Source organism: Ranitomeya variabilis, chromosome 6 (assembly GCF_051348905.1).
Source record: "Ranitomeya variabilis isolate aRanVar5 chromosome 6, aRanVar5.hap1, whole genome shotgun sequence".
Taxonomy (NCBI): Eukaryota; Metazoa; Chordata; class Amphibia; order Anura; family Dendrobatidae; genus Ranitomeya; species Ranitomeya variabilis.
Genome location: NC_135237.1, coordinates 182,238,466 through 182,259,859, shown reverse-complemented (window position 1 = coordinate 182,259,859; position 21,394 = coordinate 182,238,466). Strand labels below are relative to the sequence as shown.

General features: G+C 43.2%; 1 protein-coding gene across 2 annotated transcripts in view; it reads left to right on the top strand.

Annotated features, from left to right (window-relative positions):
- Positions 1-21,394, top strand: part of AVL9 (AVL9 cell migration associated) — a 110,193-nt gene that overhangs the window by 68,662 nt on the left and 20,137 nt on the right. For both annotated transcript variants that reach the window (XR_013216878.1, XM_077269300.1), the window contains exons 8-9: positions 16,687-16,725; positions 17,373-17,442. Coding sequence is in view for 1 of the 2 variants with exons in the window: in XM_077269300.1 (XP_077125415.1) it covers positions 16,687-16,725; positions 17,373-17,442 (109 nt within the window). In the remaining variant the exon portion in view is untranslated. The remainder of the gene's footprint in view (positions 1-16,686; positions 16,726-17,372; positions 17,443-21,394) is intronic.

Below are 21,394 nucleotides of genomic sequence, written 5' to 3'. Positions count from 1 at the left end.
AAAACAGATTATTTTGCATGCGCTCTTCTGAATCTGGCTTTATTTCATGCTGAATCTGTATGTAGCAATGTATAGGTAAATCCTACATCCTTCTCTGTGTTTTGGCTGCTGCGGTCTCTGCACGGTATATAGTAAGAAACTCCGATTAACCCGTTAGAATCAGCTGTGTCTTCTTCCTGCAGCATACACAGGGACACATCTATTAACCCCTTCATGAGCCTAGTTGTTTTTGGTTTTGCGTTTTCATTTTTCACTCCCCTCCTTCCCAGAGCAATAACTTTTTTATTTTTCCGTCAATATAGCCTTGTGAGGGCTTATTTTTTGCAGGATCAGTTGTACTTTTGAACGACACCATTGGTTTTACGATGTCATGTACTCGAAACGGGAAAAAAATTCCAAGTGCGAGTAAATTGCAAAAAAGTGCAATCCTACACTTGTTTTTTGTTTGGCTTTTTTTCTAGCTTCACTAAATGCTAAAACTGACCTGATATTATGATTCTCCGGGTCATTACGAGTTCATAGACACCAAAAAAGTCTAGGTGCTTTTTTATCTAAGTGGTGAAATGATATTCCAAAGTTTGCAAAAAAAATAGCTACATTTTCTGATACCCGTAGCATCTCCATTTTTTGTGATCTGGGGTTAAGTGAGGGCTTATTTTTTGCGTGCCGAGCTGACGTTTTTAATGATGCCATTTTGGTGCCGATACATTCTTTTGATCGCCTGTTATTGCATTGTAATGCAATGTCGCGGCGACCAAAAAAAGTAATTCGGACTTTTTTGACTTTATCTCTACGCTGTTTAGCGATCAGGTTAATCCTTTTTTTTTTTTTTTTTTTTTTTAATTGATAGATCGGGCGATTCTGAACCCGGCGATACCAAATATGTGTAGGTTCGGTTTTTTTGTTTGTTTTATTTTGAATGTGGCGAAAGGGGGGTGATTTAAACTTTTATATATTTTTTAAAAACATTTTTTCTCTAGTTGCCTTCCACGACAGCCCAGGAGGTTGTCTCCATACCCTAAATGGGGGCCAGGAAGCACAAGAGGTTAAAAACCCCTCCCACCTCTGATTAACCAGTGTCTTTCCTGTTCCCCATGGGGCATGGAGAGTTTCTTGGTGCGCTGCGCGGCCGGCTCTGGCAGTGTACCTTATAATCTTGGCCGGGTACTGGTGGTCGGGCCCCCAGGGCTTCCTCCTCCGTTATGCTCCCGTTTCTTGGGATTCTGGGACCGCATTCCCGGTCCTCCTGCGTCCCCTTGCGGGGGTAAAGCGGGCCGGTGATCCCATCCTGGAGGCCTCCCTGAGCTCTCCGGTGTCTCCCCCTCCTGTGCGTGCTGTTCGGCGACCCGGAAGTCACGTGACGCTTCACTTCCGGGTCGGTGCTCCTGTGTGAAGGAGCGTTACTCTGTCTGGGACGGACCTCCGAACGGCGTGTGAGGCACGCTGCATCCTCGCACACCTGCCTGGGACTGCGGAGGGGGAGGCGCGGCAAATTGCCACGCGCTGGGGCAGCATTATTTTCTATATAAGCTGCAGAAGACGTCTCAGGTAAGCCTGCTCAGCATGGATACGTCTTGCCCTGCAGCTGCAGAGCCCAGCGCTCCCCAAGCCCCAGTAAGTGTGGCAGGGACGGGTCCCATTTAAAGGTAGATTTTAGTGTACCTTCTCATACTGCTTCCGCTCTCATTTCAGGGAGACAAGCCTGACCATAAAGCTACTACTAAGCGCAAATGTGCTACTTGTAACGGAAAACTGCCCTTAAAATGGGAGAAAAAATTGTGCCAACCCTGTACGGACAAAATAATCCGGGCTGAACATCCTTCACTAATTGAAGAAATACATTCCTTGGTTAGACAGGAGGTTCAGACCTCTTTAGCCACGCTTGCCCCCCCTCCACCGCCACCACCACCCTCACCTGGTCCATCACTTCCCAAGAAGAGGAAGATCCAGGAATATTCTGATTCAGAATCTGATGGCTCTTATGCGTCATCTTCAGTTAAATGGGAAGATGTCCTATCTCATAAAACTGCTGAAATCAGAAAATTACCTTTTTTCCTCTGAATATATTGAGGAATTGGTGTCCGCAGTGAGGAATACTATGGGGCTAAAGGAGGAACCCGTTCCTCAGTCTATACAGGATGAGTTATTCGGCATACATACTGATAAACAACCTGGTTTTCCCGTACACAAAAGTATCATTGATATGATCAATAATGAGTGGGAACTTCCTGAGAAACGGCTAACGACCCCGTCAGACTTTAAACATCGGTTTCCTCTGGATGAGGATTCAATTAAATGGAACATCCCAAAAATAGATGTTCAGGTGGCTAGAGTGGCAAAAAAGACTGCCCTGCCGTTCGAAGACTCCTCCCAGTTAAAATATCCCTTAGATAGGAAGATTGAAAGCCTACTCAAAAAATCCTGGGAAACGTTCACTTCAGCCCTCAGGTTCAATATTGCATCCACCTGTGTAGCCCGCTCTCTCTTCCGCTGGATGGAAGAATTAGAAAACCACATCTCTCAGGGTACTCCGAGAGATGAAGTATTGGAATCCTTGCCTATTTTACATAGAGCAGCTGGATTTCTTGCAGACGCCTCACTGGAATCCATCCGTGTAGCCGCCAGGTCATTAGTCCAGACAAATTCGGCCAGAAGAGCTCTCTGGCTAAAGATGTGGAGTGGAGATGTCACTTAAAAAATAAAGCTGTGTTCCATTCCCTTTAAGGGTGACTATGTGTTAGGGCCCTCATTAGATGACATCCTGGAAAAAGCCACGGACAGGAAAAAAACTCTTCCTGAACAGAGACCTCCCAGGAAGCGTTTTTTTCGGGCTTCCCAGTCTCAGCCCTCCCAGGTTAAGGGAAAAGGAAAATCCGGTAGGTGGAGTTATGCCAAGGGGAAACCCAAAAATATCCTTATTCCCCAGCAGTCGCAGCAAGAAAAACAATGACTCCGATCCGGTGGGGGGGAGGCTTTCGAACTTCGTTCACAGTTGGCAGAATATCTCCAACAGCCCTTGGGTCGTAAGTGTTATCCAACAGGGTCTTCTTATAGAGTTCGAGGCGCCTCCTCCCAGGATCCTAAGAGTCACCTCCCCATCATCTCAGGAGACTCAGAAATTAATGATGTCAGGTTTACAAGATCTGATGACCTCGAGAGCTATTTCAATGGTCCCGGTAAACGAACAGGGAAAAGGGCATTACTCCTGTATATTTATGGTAAAAAAGCCTTCCGGACAAGCCCGGATCATAATAAATTTAAAAGCTCTCAACAAATACATTACTTACCGCAAATTCAAAATGGAGTCAGTAAAATCAGCCATTCCTCTGATAGATCCTCATTCTTATATGGCAACAATAGACCTCAAAGATGCCTATTTCCATATTCCGATACATCCTCGTCATAGGAGATATCTAAGATTTGCGGTCCAGTTGAATCACAAGATTCTACATTTTCAATACTATGTTCTCCCCTTCGGGATCTCCTCGACCCCAAGGGTTTTTTCCAGAGTCATGGCGGAAGCTGTATCTCATATCAGAATCCAAGACGTCGCCATAGTACCTTACTTGGACGACCTTCTAATCATCGGTCCTTCCGCCGAAATTCTCAATCAGAGGATTGCCAGAACTCTGAACATCTTACGACTTTTAGGTTGGATACCCAATCTAAAGAAGTATCATCTATTACCATCAACAGTGATAAAATTTTTGGGGGTCCTATTGGACTCTGAAAATCAAAAATCCTTTGTACCAGAAGAGCACCGGAAGAACCTGATATCCAAGGTCCTAGACTTCAAAAAACAAAGGTCCCCTACTCTGCGGACAGCAATGTCTCTTCTGGGGTCGATGACGGCCTGCATACAATCAGTCCAGTGGGCTCAGGCACATTCCAGAGTTCTGCAGGCACATATTCTGGAAAACTGGAATGGAAATCCAAATTTCCTAAACAGAAGAGTATACACTCCAGGGAAGGTAAAGGCCTCGTTAACCTGGTGGGTGATCCAAACAAACCTGCTAAGAGGGGTGGACTGGATACAAAATCCTCTGGTGACAGTGACAACAGATGCCAGTCTAAAAGGCTGGGGTGTGGTTGTGTCGCAGATCCCATTCCAGGGTCACTGGAATCGAAAAGAAAGCTCCAGTTCTTCCAATCTCAGAGAATTGATGGCAGTGGAGAAGGCCCTTCTAGCCGCCAACAGTCTAATTGTAGGTCAACATGTCAGTGTACTCGGACAATATAACGACTGTAGCGCATCTCAAACACCAGGGGAGTCCAAAGTTCAACCACTTGAAAGTAGTATCAAACAGAATTTTTTGCTGGGCAGAGAAACATCTCCTCTCACTATCAGCAATACACCTCAAAGGGTCAGTAAATGTTCAAGCAGATCTCCTAAGTCGTCAAAACTTACAACCAGGAGAATGGAGCCTGAAGACAGATGTTTTCAGGATGTTGACGAACAGATGGGGCCTTCCAGACATAGATCTCTTAGCTTCAAGTCAGAATGCTCAGGTCGAGAACTACTTCTCTCTAGACCCCAGAGACAAGTCTCAGGGAGTAGACGCCTTTGCTCATACATGGAGATTCCGGCTAGCATACGTGTTTCCTCCAATACCGTTGCTTTACAAAAATCCAGAAAACCTGTCACCAACGCTATATATAGCAAAATTTGGAAAAGATTCTCCTCGTGGTGTCATCCTCATAATCCTGACCCCCTTCCACCCTAATATCTCACAAATATTAGACTTTCTACAAAAAGAATTAGAGTTGGGGTTGAAGCCGAGTACATTAAACGTTCAAGTATCAGCTTTGAGTTCTGTCTTTGACCAAGACCTTGCAGGTCATCGTTGGATAAAAAGGTTTATGGTCTCAGCATCAAGACATTGTCCAAAACAACAAATCTTTGTACCATCATGGGACTTAAATATAGTCCGAAAGGGCCTTACGGCTCCTCCATTTGAGCCGTTATCATCTTGTTCCTCACAGCTCCTGTCCGGCAAAACCGCCTTCTTAGTTGCCATTTCTGCTGCAAGACCAGTGAGGGAAATACAAGCTCTCTCAATTAGAGAACCTTATCTTAGCATAAGGGACGATTCCATTGTGTTCCGACCAGATCCATGTTTTCTTCCGAAAGTAGTGTCAGAATTTCACCGATCACAGGACATAGTCCTCCCATTGGTCTGTCACAATCCTACAAGTCCGGAAGAACACAGACTCCATACCTTGGATGTACGTCGTATAGTATTACACTATTTGGAACAAACTAAATCCTTCAGAATTGACCAAAATCTCTTCATTCATTTATCTGGCCGAAACAAAGGCACGAAAGTAGCGAAGAGTACCATTGCCAACTGGAAAAAAAGGCCATTACTGAGGAGTATCTAGCTCAGAATATTGCGGTTCCTGCTGGCCTAAAGGCCCCGTCTCACATAGCGAGATCGCTAGCGAGATCGCTGCTGAGTCACAAGTTTTGTGACGCAACAGCGACCTCAGTAGCGATCTCGCTATGTGTGACACGTACCAGCGATCAGGCCCCTGCTGTGAGATCGCTGGTCGTGTCGGAATGGCCTGGACCTTTTTTTGGTCGTTGAGGTCCCGCTGACATCGCTGAATCGGTGTGTGTGACACCGATCCAGCGATGTCTTTACTGGTAACCAGGGTAAACATCGGGTTACTAAGCGCAGGGCCGCGCTTATTAACCCGATGTTTACCCTGGTTACCAGCGTAAATGTAAAAAAAAAACAAACAGTACATACTCACCATCTGTTGCCCGTCAGGTCCCTTGGCGTCTGCTTCCTGCTCTGACTGCCGCCGTAAAGTGAGAGCACAGCAGTGACGTCACCGCTGCGCTCTGCTCTCACTGTACGGCGGCACACAGTCAGAGCGGGAAGCGGACGCCAAGGGACCTGACGGACATCAGATGGTGAGTATGTACTGTTTGTTTTTTTTGGTAACCAGGGTAAACATCGGGTTACTAAGCGCGGCCCTGCGCTTAGTAACCCAATGTTTACCCTGGTTACCCGGGTGCTGCAGGGGGACTTCGGCATCATTGAAGACAGTTTCAACGATGCCGAAGTCGTTCCCCTGGTCGTTGGTCGCTGGAGAGAGCTGTCTGTGTGACAGCTCCCCAGCGACCACACAGCGACACAACAGCGACGCTGCAGCGATCAGCATCGTTGTCTGTATCGCTGCAGCGTCGCTGTGTGAGACGGGGCCTTTAAGGCTCATTCCACCAGATCTACCTCCGTCTCTTGGGCTGAAAGGGCTGGTGCTTCCACGGAGCAGATTTGCAGGGCTGCAACATGGTCTTCTCTACACACCTTTACTAAGCATTATAGATTGGACTTCTGGTCCAACCGGGATCTAGTCTGGCCAGAAAGTTCTTCAGGCTGTGGTCCCTCCCTAAATACAGAATTGGTTGGCATTCCTCCTGGGCTGTCGTGGAAGGCAACTAGAGAAAATAAGAATAATTCTATCGTTAATTCGGTTTCTAGGAGCCTTCCACGACAGCATTCATTCCCTCCCGATGTTCTTGGATATTTTTCTGAGAACCTAAAACGAAACCGGTGCTATGGTTCAGTTGTAAGTCACTGGTTAATGGAAAGTGGGAGGGGTTTTTAACCTCTTGTGCTTCCTGTCCCCCATTAGGGTATGGAGACAACCTCCTGGGCTGTCGTGGAAGGCTCCTAGAAACCGAATTAACGGTAAGAATAATTCTATTTTTTTTTTTTTATTTTGGTATGCTTCAATAACCTCCATGGGTTATATGTATATATACATATGTATGTATGTATATAGCAGCCACATAGTATATAGCACAGGCCACGTAGTATATAGGAGCCATGTAGTATATAGCAGACAAATACTGCGTTGCCTGTGCTATATACTATTTGTCTGCTATATACTACATGGCTCCTATATACTACGTGGCCTGTGCTATATACTATGTGGCTGCTATATATATATATATATATATATATATATATATATACTAGCTGTACTACCCGGCTTCGCCCGGGTTAATGACTGCTGTTAGCAAAATAGAATGTGTTAACAAAAATTTATTCTGCACACAAAAACCACAAAACAAATAGATAGAAATGTAATTATTAAAAGGCAAAAACTAAGCAAATAGAAGCATTTCACAACATATATTAGCTTTGTTATACTGAGAATGTCTTTGTTGCCTATATTAACCAATCAGAGCTCAGGTTAATTAACTGTAGCAAAATAGAAGCTGAGCTGTGATTGGTTGCTATTGGCAGCCTGATAAATCCCCAGCCAACAGGAAGCCCTCCCCCCTGGCAGTATATATTAGCTCACACATACACATAATAGACAGGTCATGTGACTGACAGCTGCCGTATTTCCTATATGGTACATTTGTTGCTCTTGTAGTTTGCTTATTAATCAGATTTTTATTTTTGAAGGACAATACCAGACTTGTGTGTGTTTTAGGGCGAGTTTTATGTGTCAAGTTGTGTGTGTTGAGTTGCGTGTGGCGACATGCATGTAGCGACTTTTGTGAGATGAGTTTTGTGTGGCGACATGCGTGTAGCAACATTTTGTGTGTTGAGTTGCATGTGACAGGTTAGTGTAGCAAGTTGTGTGCAGCAAGATTTGTGCATGGCGAGTTTTGCGCGTGTCGAGTTTTATGTGTGGTGCATTTTGAGTATGTGCAAGTTTTGTGTGAGGCAACTTTTGCATGTGGTGCAACTTTTGTACATGTGGCAATTTTTCTGTGTGTGCAAGTTTTGCATGAGGTGAGTTTTCCATGAGGTGAGTTTTGCACGTGTGGCGAGTTTTGCGTGAGCCTAGTTTTGCATATGGCGAGTTTTGAATGTAGCGAGTTTTGAGTGGTGACTTTTGTGTTTCGACTTTTATGTGGCGAGGTTGGTGTGTGTGTGTGGTGAAATGTGTGCTGAGGGTGGTATATGTGTTCAAGCACGTGGTAGTGTGTGGCGCATTTTGTGTTTGTGTTCATATCCCCGTGTGTGGTGAGTATCCCATGTCGGGGCCCCACCTTAGCAACTGTACGGTATATACTCTTTGTCGCCATCGCTCTCATTCTTTAAGTCCTCATTGTTCACATCTGGCAGCTGTCAATTTTCCTCCAACACTTTTCCCTTCACTTTTTCCCCATTATGTAGATAGGAGCAAAATTGTTTGGTGAATTGGAACGCGCGGGGTTAAAATTTCACCTCACAACATAGCCTATGACGCTCTCGGGGTCCAGACGTGTGACTGTGCAAAATTTTGTGGCTGTAGCTGCGACGGTACAGATGCCAATCCCGGACATACACACATACATACATACACACATTCAGCTTTATATATTAGATATACCTGTATGTAATCTCCTGTATATAGTATATACCTGTGTGTCATCTCACCTATATATAGTATATATCTGTGTGTCATCTCCTGTATATAGTATATACCTGTATGTCATCTCCTCCTATACATAGCATATACCTGTGTCATCTCCTCCTGTATATACTATATACCTGTAGGTAATCTGCTCCTGTATATAGTATATACCTGTGTGTCATCTCCTCCTGTATATAGTATATACCTGTATGTCATCTCCTCCTGTATGTAGTATGTACCTGTATGTCATCTCCTCCTCTATATAGTATATACCTGTGTGTCATCTCTCCTGTATATAGTATATATCTGTGTGTCATCTCCTCCTGTATATAGTATATACCTGTGTGTCATCTCCCCTGTAAATAGTATATACCTGTGTGTCATCTCCTGTATATAGTATATAGCTGTATGTCATCTCCTCCTGTATTAGCCCTCGTTCACACGTTATTTGGTCAGTATTTTTACCTCAGTATTTGTAAGCTAAAATGGCAGCCTGATAAATCCCCAGCCAACAGTAAGCCCACCCCCTGGCAGTATATATTAGCTCACACATACACATAATAGACTGGTCATGTGACTGACAGCTGCCGGATTCCTATATGGTACATTTGTTGCTCTTGTAGTTTGTCTGCTTATTAATCAGATTTTTATTTTTGAAGGATACCAGACTTGTGTGTGTTTTAGGGCGAGTTTCGTGTGTCAAGTTGTGTGTGTTGAGTTGCGTGTGGCGACATGCATGTAGGGACTTTTGTGAGATTAGTTTTGTGTGGCGACATGCGTGTAGCAACTTTTTGTGTGTCGAGTTGCATGTGACAGGTTAGTGTAGCAAGTTGTGTGCAGCAAGTTTTGCGCATGGCGAGTTTTGCGCGTGGCGAGTTTTATGTGTGGTGCCTTTTGAGTATGTGCAAGTTTTGTGTGAGGCAACTTTTGCATGTGTTGCAACTTTTGTGCATGTGGCAATTTTTCTGCGTGTGGCAATTTTTCTGCGTGTGCAAGTTTTGCGTGTGGCGAGTTTTGCACGTGTGGCGAGTTTTGCATGTGGAGAGTTTTGCGCGTGGCGAGTTTTGAGCGGCGACTTTTGTGTTTCTACTTTTATGTGGCGAGGTTGGTGTATGTGTGGTGAAATGTGCACTGAGGGTGGTATATGTGTTCGAGCACGTGGTAGTGTGTGGCGCATTTTGTGTGTGTGTTCATATCCCCGTGGTGGTGTGATTATCCCATGTTGGGGCCCCACCTTAGCAACTGTACAGTATATACTCTTTGGTGCCATCGCTGTCATTCTTTAAGTCCCCCTTGTTCACATCTGGCAGCTGTTAATTTGCCTCCAACACTTTTCCTTTCATTTTTTCCCCATTATGTAGATAGGGGCAAAATTGTTTGGTGAATTGGAAAGCGCGGGGTTAAAATTTCACCTCACAATATAGCTTTGACGCTCTCAGGGTCCAGACGTGTGACTGTGCAAAATTTTGTGCCTGTAGCTGCGACGCCTCCAACACTTTTCCTTTCACTTTTTCCCCATTATGTAGATAGGGGCAAAATTGTTTGGTGAATTGGAAAGCGCGGGGTTAAAATTTCACCTCACAACATAGCCTATGACGCTCTCGGGGTCCAGACGTGTGACTGTGCAAAATTTTGTGGCTGTAGCTGCTACGGTTCAGATGCCAATCCCGGACATACATACATACACACACACACACATTCAGCTTTATATATTAGATATATATATATATATATATATATATATATATATATATATATATATATATATATATATATATACACAGACAGACATGCATATATACATATTCTAGACTACCCGATGCGTTAGTTAGAATCGGGCCACCATCTAGTATATATATATATTGCCGGAAACATCCCTTCAGGCTTTTTCGCCGCACAGAAAAAACATTGCAGTGAACGTTTTTTGTGTCCGACAAAAAAATCCTGAAGGGACGGATCCGGCACAAAACGGATGAAACGCATGTCCTTCAGGCACAATCCGGCGCTAATACTACTCTATGGGAAAAAAACGGATCCGGCGTAAAAAAACACCGGATCCGTTTTTTTCAAAAATTGCCGAAATGTGCCTGAAACAAAAAACCTGATGTGTGAAAGTTGCCTTAAAAATATGGAGGATCTGGTTTATACAAGAATCAGTCGGTGGTCGAGTCGTGAAGAAATTTTTTATAAAATACTAAAAACAGAAAAAAAACACAGATTAAAATCAAGCCCAGATACAATAAAAATTACAAAAACTGAACAAAGCTTAATTGTTCATTTGGACCAGCTGGTACTATAGTGACCCATATTCTTATCCACCTGCACTCACTCTGTGCTAACAGACATTTCATGTTGCCTTATGCCACTATGTACCTTATGGATACCCCTGATTTTGAGATCTTTGGGGTTGCAGTTGTGGTGTGCCTGGGGATCATCTTTAGCGTTTCACATCATCCACATCCCAGGCAGCCATTATATTCCTTACGTGTTCACGAGTTCGTACACGGAGTTCACGAGCTGTAAGGGTACCGTCACACAGTGCCATCTTCATCGCTACGACGGCACGATCCGTGACGTCGCAGCGTCGTATGATTATCGCTCCAGCGTCGTAGACTGCGGTCACACTTTGCAATCACGGCGCTGGAGCGATGCCGAAGTCCCCGGGTAACCAGGGTAAACATCGGGTTACTAAGCGCAGGGCCGCGCTTAGTAACCCGATGTTTACCCTGGTTACCAGCGTAAACGTAAAAAAAACAAACAGTACATACTTACATTCCGGTGTCTGTCCCCCGGCGTTCTGCTTCTCTGCACTGTGTAAGCACCATAGCCGGAAAGCAGAGCGGTGACGTCACCGCTGTACTCGCTTTCCGGCCGGCAGGCGCTCACAGTGCAGAGAAGCTGAGACGCCGGAGGACAGACACCGGAATGTGAGTATGTACTGTTTGTTTTTTTTACGTTTACGCTGGTAACCAGGGTAAACATCGGGTTACTAAGCGTGGCCCTGCGCTTAGTTACCCGATGTTTACCCTGGTTACAAGCGAACACATCGCTGGATCGCTGTCACACACAACGATCCAGCGATGTCAGCGGGTGATCAAGCGACGAAAGAAAGTTCCAAACGATCTGCTATGACGTACGATTCCAGCGGGGTGTCTGATCGCAGTAGCGTGTCAGACACAACGATATCGTAACGATATCGCTAGAACGTCACGAATCGTGCCGTCGTAGCGATGAAAATGGCACTGTGTGACGGTACCCTAAGAACAATGTATATTAGTCCACATTTACATGAAGCATAATATACAACATGTGTTGAATTACTAGAGATGTAGCTTGTAATTTAGAACTCTCTCAGGCCGTCTGCAGATGTGAATGACGTGACGTGTACCAGATTCCTTAATGCCAGGTAGTCTCCGCATGGGTAGCATCTCTGTTTTTCTCTACGTGTCCCAAATAAATCTGGGGGCTTTGCCACATAGTGGCTTCCCAATAAAATATCCTTGAGGTTTTTACTTTTTCTAGCTGTCATAAATGGCAGTTTAGAAAGACACTTGGACAACGTGGGTTCAGTTTTGAGGACTGATCAGTGCCTGAGGATCTTGCGCATGGATTTCCATTGATGGTTATACATTGAAATGTACCATATCGCTGGATTTTTTTATTTATTTGTGGAGGTAAGTAAACTGCTTCTCATGGAGTTCCTGGCTTGTAGAGCCCTTTCTAATACTCCTCCTGCTATAAGCACAACTTGGGAAGCTCTCTCCAAGGTCAATAGATACCAGGGCTGTGGAGTCGGTAAGCCACAGTTGTGACTCCGACTCCTGGATTTTATCAGGTTCCGACTCCGACTCCTTCATAAATGGCCAATTCGTAACAATAAATTTACTGTTGTAGAATATTAACATCGTGCTTATTCAGTTTCTCACCATCATATAAGTAATCACACCACTTAGAGCAAAAACTATATTTATTAGAATACAATTAGAATATAGCAAATAACTTTTATAAACTTTTATAAACTCTTGTAAGTAAATATGCAATAAACACTGTTATGCAGTTAAGAAGAAATCTATAAATTTGTCCTCAGAAAAAGTATTGCCTCTGTCAGATCCTCCTTCATGGATGCCCTCAAATCTGATCTAATTATTTTGAGAGCAGAGAACAACCTCTCTACACTAACTTGGGTTGGTGGCAAAGCAGTAACCACTCGGGCAACATCTCTGACAATGTCCGGATACAGAGGAATCGCTTGTTGCACTGTTATTTTTGATGAACGGTCAAATTTCTCAATTTCTTTTAGTGCACATGAAAAATTCTGCTGAAATGTACTGGCTGTGTTCTTTGATGACTCTTCTTCTATGCGGGAACGCTTTGCACGGTTGTTGTGATCCAAATATTTTTCAAAATTAAATTCTTCATCAGTTGATGAGGGTGAAGATGTGGCAGGACAACCAAATTCTTCTTGTTCCTCCTGACTGTTCTGCAACCCTTTCATCCTCACTGCTATTTCAAACAGAGCTTCTTTTCCTTTAGTTAGCTGTTGATCATCTAGAAGAATCCGATGCATTGGGTCTACATAAACAGCTGCCAAAAGAATGTTATTTTGTAAGGCTACGTTCACATTAGCGGCGGGCGCCGCAGCGGCGCCGCATGCGTCATGCGCCCCTATATTTAACATGGGGGCGCATGGACATGCGTCGCACTTGCGTTTTGCGCCGCATGCGTCGCTGCGGCGCCCGCGTGAGGACGCAGCAAGTTGCATTTTTGCTGCGTCCAAAATCAATTAAAAAAAGGACGCATGCGGCGCAAAACGCAGCGTTGTGCATGCGTTTTGCTGCGTTTTTGTTTGCGTTGTGCGCTGCGGCGCCGACGCTGCGGCGCACAACGCAAATGTGAACGTAGCCTTATAGTAGCTCCTCTCTCCGTTTCATTGATGTAGCAATGCCACTTGCAATTAACCTTCCTCTTTGGGACAGGCGAAACATCAGGTTCTTCCACTCCTTTAAGAAAATACCTGGAGTTAAGTCCTCTGCTTGTAATTTTGTAGTCACTGTAAATGGGTGCTCTAGCAATTTTTCCAGCTCAGTCACCTGATTCCACTGACTTTCATTTAGCATCAGTTGAGGGTTAGCCATGTCTACAAGAAAGGTTTTCAGTTCAACCAAGCGCTGAATCATTAAGTAAGTACTGCCCCATCGTGTGGCTTGATCAATAATTGCCCCTTTTCCAGCACGTCTCTTCAAAATTGAGTCAACTTTAGGGGTTCTGGCAACAGTAGCCAATTTTCTCACCTTGCCAATCCGTGCAGCAGCATGTCCTTCTTGCAGACTGTCTCTTATAGCCAGCTGTGTAGCGTATGCGCAACACAGCGCATGTGATGAATGAAAGAACGTATTGACACAGTTCTTTAGATCATCTAAACTATCATGTTGCTGTTCATCTGAAGCAACTTCAGTTTGCTCCTCAGTTACAATACTGTGTTCCTCTATTTCAAACATTTGTGTCTGTGGACCCAGAATGTTCTTCTAGCTGCTGGTCACCATCATTACTCTCATTCATTAGCTAGTACTTATCATATTTGAAGCATTGTCAGTTACGACAGAAAGAACTTGCTCTTTTTTAAGTTCATAGTCTTGCAGAACCTTTTCCACCAAGACCTGGAGAAACTCACTGGTGTGATGAGCTTTGGTGTCTTTTACTGCCAATGTCTTGGTAACTATTTCATTTTTGTCACAAACAAATCGGACATTGATGGCAAAATAGTTCACTCTGTGACGTGTGCAGGCATCCATTTTAAGAAACAGAAAGCGTCCCTTGAGAGTTTTTTAAGTTCTTCCTTTTGTTTAAAAGCTTCTTCGATTACTAATTTTCTAATACTCTCTCTCTCTCCAGAGAAACATCAAGCTTGCGGGCCATTTCCCCATTCAGACACATAAAAGCTGGTCGTGAATATAATGAAATAGGCACACTATCCTTTACAACAAGCTCTATGATCTGTTTTTTAAATGTATCTACTGTCATTGTCACAGTAACTTTGTCACTGACAAAATATCTTGCAACTGATGGCTGCAAAGTTCTCTGCTCCTTTGTTAGGCTGGAAGAGCTGGGCACTGGTTCATTGGTTTTGATGCAGTCTTTCTCATCCACTGCTTTCAGTACTTCTGGATTAAAGCGCTGTAAATGTCCCTTTAGATTAGAAGCTCTGGTCGGGGCATTTTTATCTTTGCCTGAATATGCACTGATCTTGGCTTCACAGCATTTGTTTTCATCTGGATCATTTGTCATACACTGACAGACATAATGTTTTCTATCTTGAGTGATGGTGAAATGTTCAAATACAGCTGATTTAATGTGACGCTTCTTTGACATTCTCAGGTTTTTAATTCTGCATTCACAATCCAAATGACAATTGTTTTTCCTAAAAACAATTGTACAAAATTATTGCCAGGTCGTACAACTGATATAGTGGTCAGTAATACTGTTATTCCTCATGTGCTCACAGTTAACTGATGCAAAGTTTGTTGAAAGGATAATACTTCTTACATTCTTCCTCTTCTGAGTAGCAGCTGTGAGATGCTTGGAAGACGCACACCTAGTAAACATCTAGTCTAGAGGAGGAGCTTTACTACTAAGAATTTGCAACACATTTTTACTTTCAGTTTCATACATTGTAATTAGAGGAGTTGGGGCAGCATGAGGTTAACCAAGTATAAGATTAGATAAGGGCAGTGGAGAACAGTGACACACAAGAAGTAAGAAATGTCTCTATCTCCAGCAGAACTGCTTATCACTAGTGTTGAGCATTCCGATACTGCAAATATCGGGTATCGGCCGATATTTGCTGTATCGGAATTCCGATACCGAGTTCCGATATTTTTGCGATATCGGAATCAGAAATGTGCGGTGCGTATGGTTCCCAGGGTCTGGAGGAGAGGAGACTCTCCTTCAGGCCCTGGGATCCATATTCATGTAAAAAATAAATACTAAAAATAAAAAATATTGATATACTCACCCCTCCGGCGGACCCTGGCTCTTAGCGGTGCCTCCGTTCCTTAGAATGCAGGGAGTGAAGGACCTTCGATGACGTCGCGGTCACATGAGCGGTCACGCGACCAATCACAAGACCGCAACGTCATCGCAGGTCCTTCACTCCCTGCATTCTTAGGAACGGAGGCAGACGCTTGGACCGGTGAGAGCCGGGGCCGTCGGAGGGGTGAGTATATCAATATTTTTTATTTTTATTCTTTATTTTATACATGAATATGGATCCCAGGACCTGAAGGAGAGTTTCCTCTCCTTCAGACCCTGGGAACCATTCCGGTATTTTGTGTCCCATTGATATGCATTGGTATCGATATCGGCGATATCCGATATTTTTTGGATATCGGCCGATCCAATCCGACACCTTTGCATATCGGAAGGTATCGCTCAACACTACTTATCACTGTTGTTCATAGTTTGATAGAACATATATATTTGAGTAACATTTATAAAATTCATATGAAAGTTCAATTATGAAATATTAATACATTTTTTTTAAAGTCGGAGTCGGTACATTTCTACCGACTCCGACTCCAACCAAAACTAACTCCGACTCCACGACTCCGACTCCACAGCCCTGATAGATACATTTGCATATTCTCCTCATACTGATGAACCGCCCTAATGGTTGAACCGCCCTAATGGTTGAACCGCCCTAATGGTTGAACCTACGAGTTTTACAGTACCAGCAAAGCCTGAGATTTCAGAAATCTCATGCACACAGCTTGTTTTTTTTTGTCCTCAGTATTTTGTGCTTTTCTTGGTTTTTGCAGAATAGAGCATGTCACTTATTTCAACATTTTTTTTTCAGCTTTTTTCACCCATTGAAAGTAATGTGTGGTGAAAAAAAACACTAAAACCCACAGGTATCAGGTTTGTTTGGCTGCATTTTTTGTGCCAAACCTTATGAAATAGAATGATTTTTTTTGTGTCACTTAACTTTATCAGCATGCATAAAAGACAAATGTAGCATGACAAGAACGCAGCAAGAAAAAACAAGCAATACCTGCTTTTTACTGCCAAGAGAGCAGGTTTTGCTGATGGTGAAAAAAAAAAGCAACAAAACACCAAGTGTGAACGTAGCCTAAATGTGCAGCAGAGGTGTGAAACAACACATTCCCTGAAGTCTCCTTACAATACACATCTCTATCAAATGAACCATTGGCTTGTACTTCCTTTTTTGACATCCAGAAAAAAAAACTGATGGTGAAAAGTGTAGATATGTGAAGAGTAACTGCATTATTTTCATGTTTTTGTTTTTTATTCTTTGTTTTTTAGGTGTTAATTTTGTTTAAACTCATTCTCCTTGAGAAAAAGGTAGGTGTCTTACACATATCAATATAAAAAATATATAAAGCAGCTGTCATCAAAAATGACCTTGCACAGTGTTTATATGCACCTACTATATAAGTTTATTGCGCTTGTATAGCTCACAGATCGTAACTTACAAGCTGGTGGTTATGTAATCTTATGTGCAATGACAAGTGTCATTAGCAAAGTGAAGATAAACCTTGCACACATCCCAAAAGCAGAACTAGAAACTTCCATAATTTTTTTTTTTTTTATTATTAGCTTATTGGAAGGTTTATGCTGCATTGATCGCTTTACTGAATAATGAGCAGTGTTTTATTTGTTCATTTTGCTTTACGCAAGGGTTCATGTAAAACTTGTTCCCATTTTGACAACATCCAGCTAACCACTGAATCAAATATGTTTTGAGGAAAATGGCAGCTTGATTTTGCATGTCCATATATCTGTTCACATTGACACTAGTTCGATTAGTTGCCAAAATTTGCCCTGGATCCATTTTCACATGATCATTTTGTCTGTTGCAGCCAACTTCCTGCATTTCTATGTAATGCAGAGACTACAGAAGTTTACTAGTACATATTACAGAAAATGGAACAATCTGAAATTCAAAAGGTGTTATCCGCCTTAATACATTTTTTTCACATCTTCTACAGGTCCTGTTTTATGTGTCTCCCGTTAACAGACTAGTGGGTGCTTTGATGACTGTCTTGTCTCTGTTTCCAGGTCAGATATTATTTAAACTGTTATATTCTTTCTTTCACTAAATTTTCTCCCTGTGTATAATTGTGATTGTATTTTGTGCAGAATAAGTGGCACATTTGTGCTGGGAACTGGGCAGTAGCCAGAGGAAATTATCATAAACTGTCACCCCAACAGAACACTTGCCTGGCCGCATGCACTCCACCTCTGCTGTTCCACAGACCAGCCAAATAATCAGAAGTCAAATAAAGCCAGACCATAGGGGCATCTGTTTATACTCCTGCAATTAGCGGGCATATGCTTCATGGCAATTTTTTTGTTTTTGTGCTTTCAACTTTTTCTCCATAACTTTTTCTTATGTCAGTTAATATAGTGTTTTGAGAGCTTGTTTTCTGGGATGAGTTGTACTTTTGAATGACATCATTGATTTTACCATATAGTGCACTGGATAACGGGGAAAAAATTCCAAGTCTGGTGAAATTGTAAAAAGAAGTGCAATTCCACAACTTTTTTTTTTATTTACCAAGTTTACTAAATGCTAAAATTGACCTTCCAATATGATTCCACAGATCAGTACCAGTATCCAGATACCAAACATGTATAGTTATAGTAAGTGGTGGAAAAAATCCAACATTAAAAAAAAAAAAAAAATTGCTTATGTCAGTTTTCCAAGACCCTCCATTTTTCAGGATCTGGGGCTGGGTGACGGCTTATTTTGTGCTCCCTGAGCTGTCGTTTTTATTGATGCAGGATATGATGTTTTGATCGTCTGTTATTGCATTTTATTACAATGTTGCGGCGGCCAAAAATCCGTAATTCTGGGGGTTTGACTTTATTTCTCATTAACCCCTTACTGACCTCGGACTGGATAGTACGTCACAGGTCAGCTCCCCTGCTTTGATGCAGGGCTCCGCGGTGAGCCCGCATCAAAGCCGGGACATGTCAGCTGTTTTGAACAGCTGACATGTGCCCGCAATAGCGGCGGGTGAAATCGCGATTCACCCGCCGCTATTAACTAGTTAAATGCCGCTGTCAAACGCAGACAGCGGCATTTAACTACCGCATCCGGCCGGATATGAGCGCATCGCCGACCCTGTCACATGATCGGAGGTCGGTGATGCTTCTCCATTGTAACCATAGAGGTCCTTGAGACCTCTATGGTTTCTGATCGCCGGTAGCTGTGAGCGCCACCCTGTGGTCGGCGCTCACAGCACACCTGATTTTCTACTACATAGCAGCGAACAGCAGATCGCTACTATGTAGCAGAGACGATCGTGCTGTGCCTGCTTCTAGCCTCCCATGGAGGCTATTGAAGCATGGCAAAAGTTTAAAAAAAAAAAAAATTTAAAAAAATGTGAAAAAAAGAAAAAAAATATAAAAGTTTAAATCACCCCCCTTTCGCCCCAATCAAAATAAAGCAATAAAAAAAAAATCAAACCTACACATATTTGGTATCGCCACGTTCAGAATCGCCCGATCTATCAATAAAAAAAAGCATTAACCTGATCACTAAACGGCGTAACAAGAGAAAAAATCGAAACGCCAGATTTACGTTTTTTTGGTCGCCGCGACATTGCATTAAAATGCAATAACGGGCGATCAAAAGAACGTATCTGCACCAAAATGCTATCATTAAAAACGCCAGCTCGGCACGCAAAAAATAAGCCCTCAACCGATCCCAGATCATGAAAAATGGAGACGCTACGAGTATCGGAAAATGGCGCACTTTTTTTTTTTTTCTTTAGCAAAGTGTGGAATTTTTTTTCACCACTTAAGTTAAAAATAACCTAGTCATGTTAGGTGTCTATGAACTCGTAGTGACCTGGAGAATCATAATGGCAGGTCAGTTTTAGCATTTAGTGAACTTAGCAAAAAAGCCAAGCAAAAAATAAGTGTGGGATTGCACTTTTTTGCAATTTCACCGCACTTGGAATTTTTTTCCCGTTTTCTAGTACATGACATGGTAAAACCAATGATGTCGTTCAAAAGTACAACTCGTCCCGCAAAAAATAAGCCCTCACATGGCCAAATTGCCGGAAAAATAAAAAAGTTATGGCTCTGGGAAGGAGGGGAGTGAGAAACGAACACGGAAAAACGAAAAATCCCAAGGTCATGAAGGGGTTAAAATGTTTACTGATCAGATTAATTTACCCTTTTTTTTTTTTTTTTTTTGTTAATTCTTACTTGGTTCAATAGTCCCTTTATGAGACTTGAAGCTGCGATCATCTGATCGACTGTGCTACACATAGCCGTTCTTCATCCCTGCTGTGCGTAGCAGAAATCATGATATCCTATGAATGCCAGCCATGGGCCAGCGTTCATAGGAGATTCACAATGACCAACACGGGGGTCTTCAGCAGACCCCCATCTGTCATGACAACCCATCAGCCCATGTGATCACGTGACGGGCACCAAAGGGAGAAGCTTGTGGCGTGCTTCCTGCCACCACTTGTTAAATGCCACTGTCAGTGATTGACAACGGCATTTAACTGGTTAACAGCCGCGGGTGGATCGCGAAATTACTCGTGGCTGTTAGAGGCATGCTCGGGAAAAGATGCGGGCTCAGCGTCTGGCAGGGACATAACTTTTGACTTACCTTAATGTCAAAGGTCGTGAAGGGGTTAATAGATTTTTGTTGCAATAAAATATTTTAGGCCAGTTTCTGGAAATCCCTGTTATTTTCTTGGATTCTGGGTTCACTAGGGAAATACTCCATTCAGACTCTGACCAGCGGAGGTTGATCTTTGTAAACCAGCGAAAGCTGCTGAGATGCAATGTTTCTGTAACTCCCTGTCATTTCTAAGGAAGTTGCAGAAATTGGGTAGCTCAGCCACTCTGCTGTTTTCATAGGTCCAGCTTTTAGTGGTCAGTGTTATTCTCGGCTCAGCCATGAAAGGCTAAGATGAGAATAACCCTCTAACTAAATAACCCACTAATACTGTTTATACAAGTAAAAACCATTAAAAAGGATATTTTAGGAATATACACTTCTCAAAAAAAATAAAGGAAACACTAAAATACCACATCCTAGACATCACTGAATGAAATATTCCAGTTGCAAATCATTATTCATTACATAGTGTAATGCGTTGAGAACAATAAAACTTAAAAATGGTCAATGTAAATCAAAATTAATATCCCATGGAGGTCTGGATTTGGAATGATACTCAAAATGGAAAATATTATTACAGGCTGACCCAACTTCCGTCGAAATACCTCAAGACAAGGAAATGATGCTCGTGTGTGTGTGTGTGTGTGTGTCTTCCACGTGCATGTATGACCACCCTACAATGTGTGGGCATGGTCCTGATTGGGCACTGGATGTTTTCCTGCTTCATCTCCTCCCAGACCTGGATTAAAGCATCAGTCAACTCATGGACTGTCTGTGGTGCAATGTGGCGTTGTTGTATGGAGCGAGACATGATGTTCCAGATGTGCTCGATTGGATTCAGGTCTGGGGAACGGCCAGTCCAGTCCATAGCATCAATGCCTTCATGATGCAGAAACTGCTGACTCACTTCAGCCACATGAGGCCTAGCATTGTCATTCATCAGAAGGAACCAAGGGCCCAGCGCACCAACATATGGTCTGAGAATTTCATCCCGGTACCAAATGGCAGTCAGGGTACCTCTGGCTTCCGCAAGGAGGGCTGTGCGGCCCTCCAGAAATGCCTCCCCACATAGTTACTGACCCATTGCTAAACCGGAGATGCTGGAGGATGTTACAGGCAGCATAACGTTCTCCACGGCATCACCAGACCGTCACGTTTGTCACATGTGCTCAGTGTGAACCTGCTCTCATCCATAATGAGCACAGGGTGCCAATGTCAAATCTACCAATCTTGGTGTTTTCTGCAAATGCCAATCGCCCTGCACGGAGCTGTAAGCACAACACCCACTTTTAGATGTCAGGCCCGTACACCACCCTCATGGGGTCTGTTTCTGACATTTTGACCAGACACATGGATGTTAGTGAG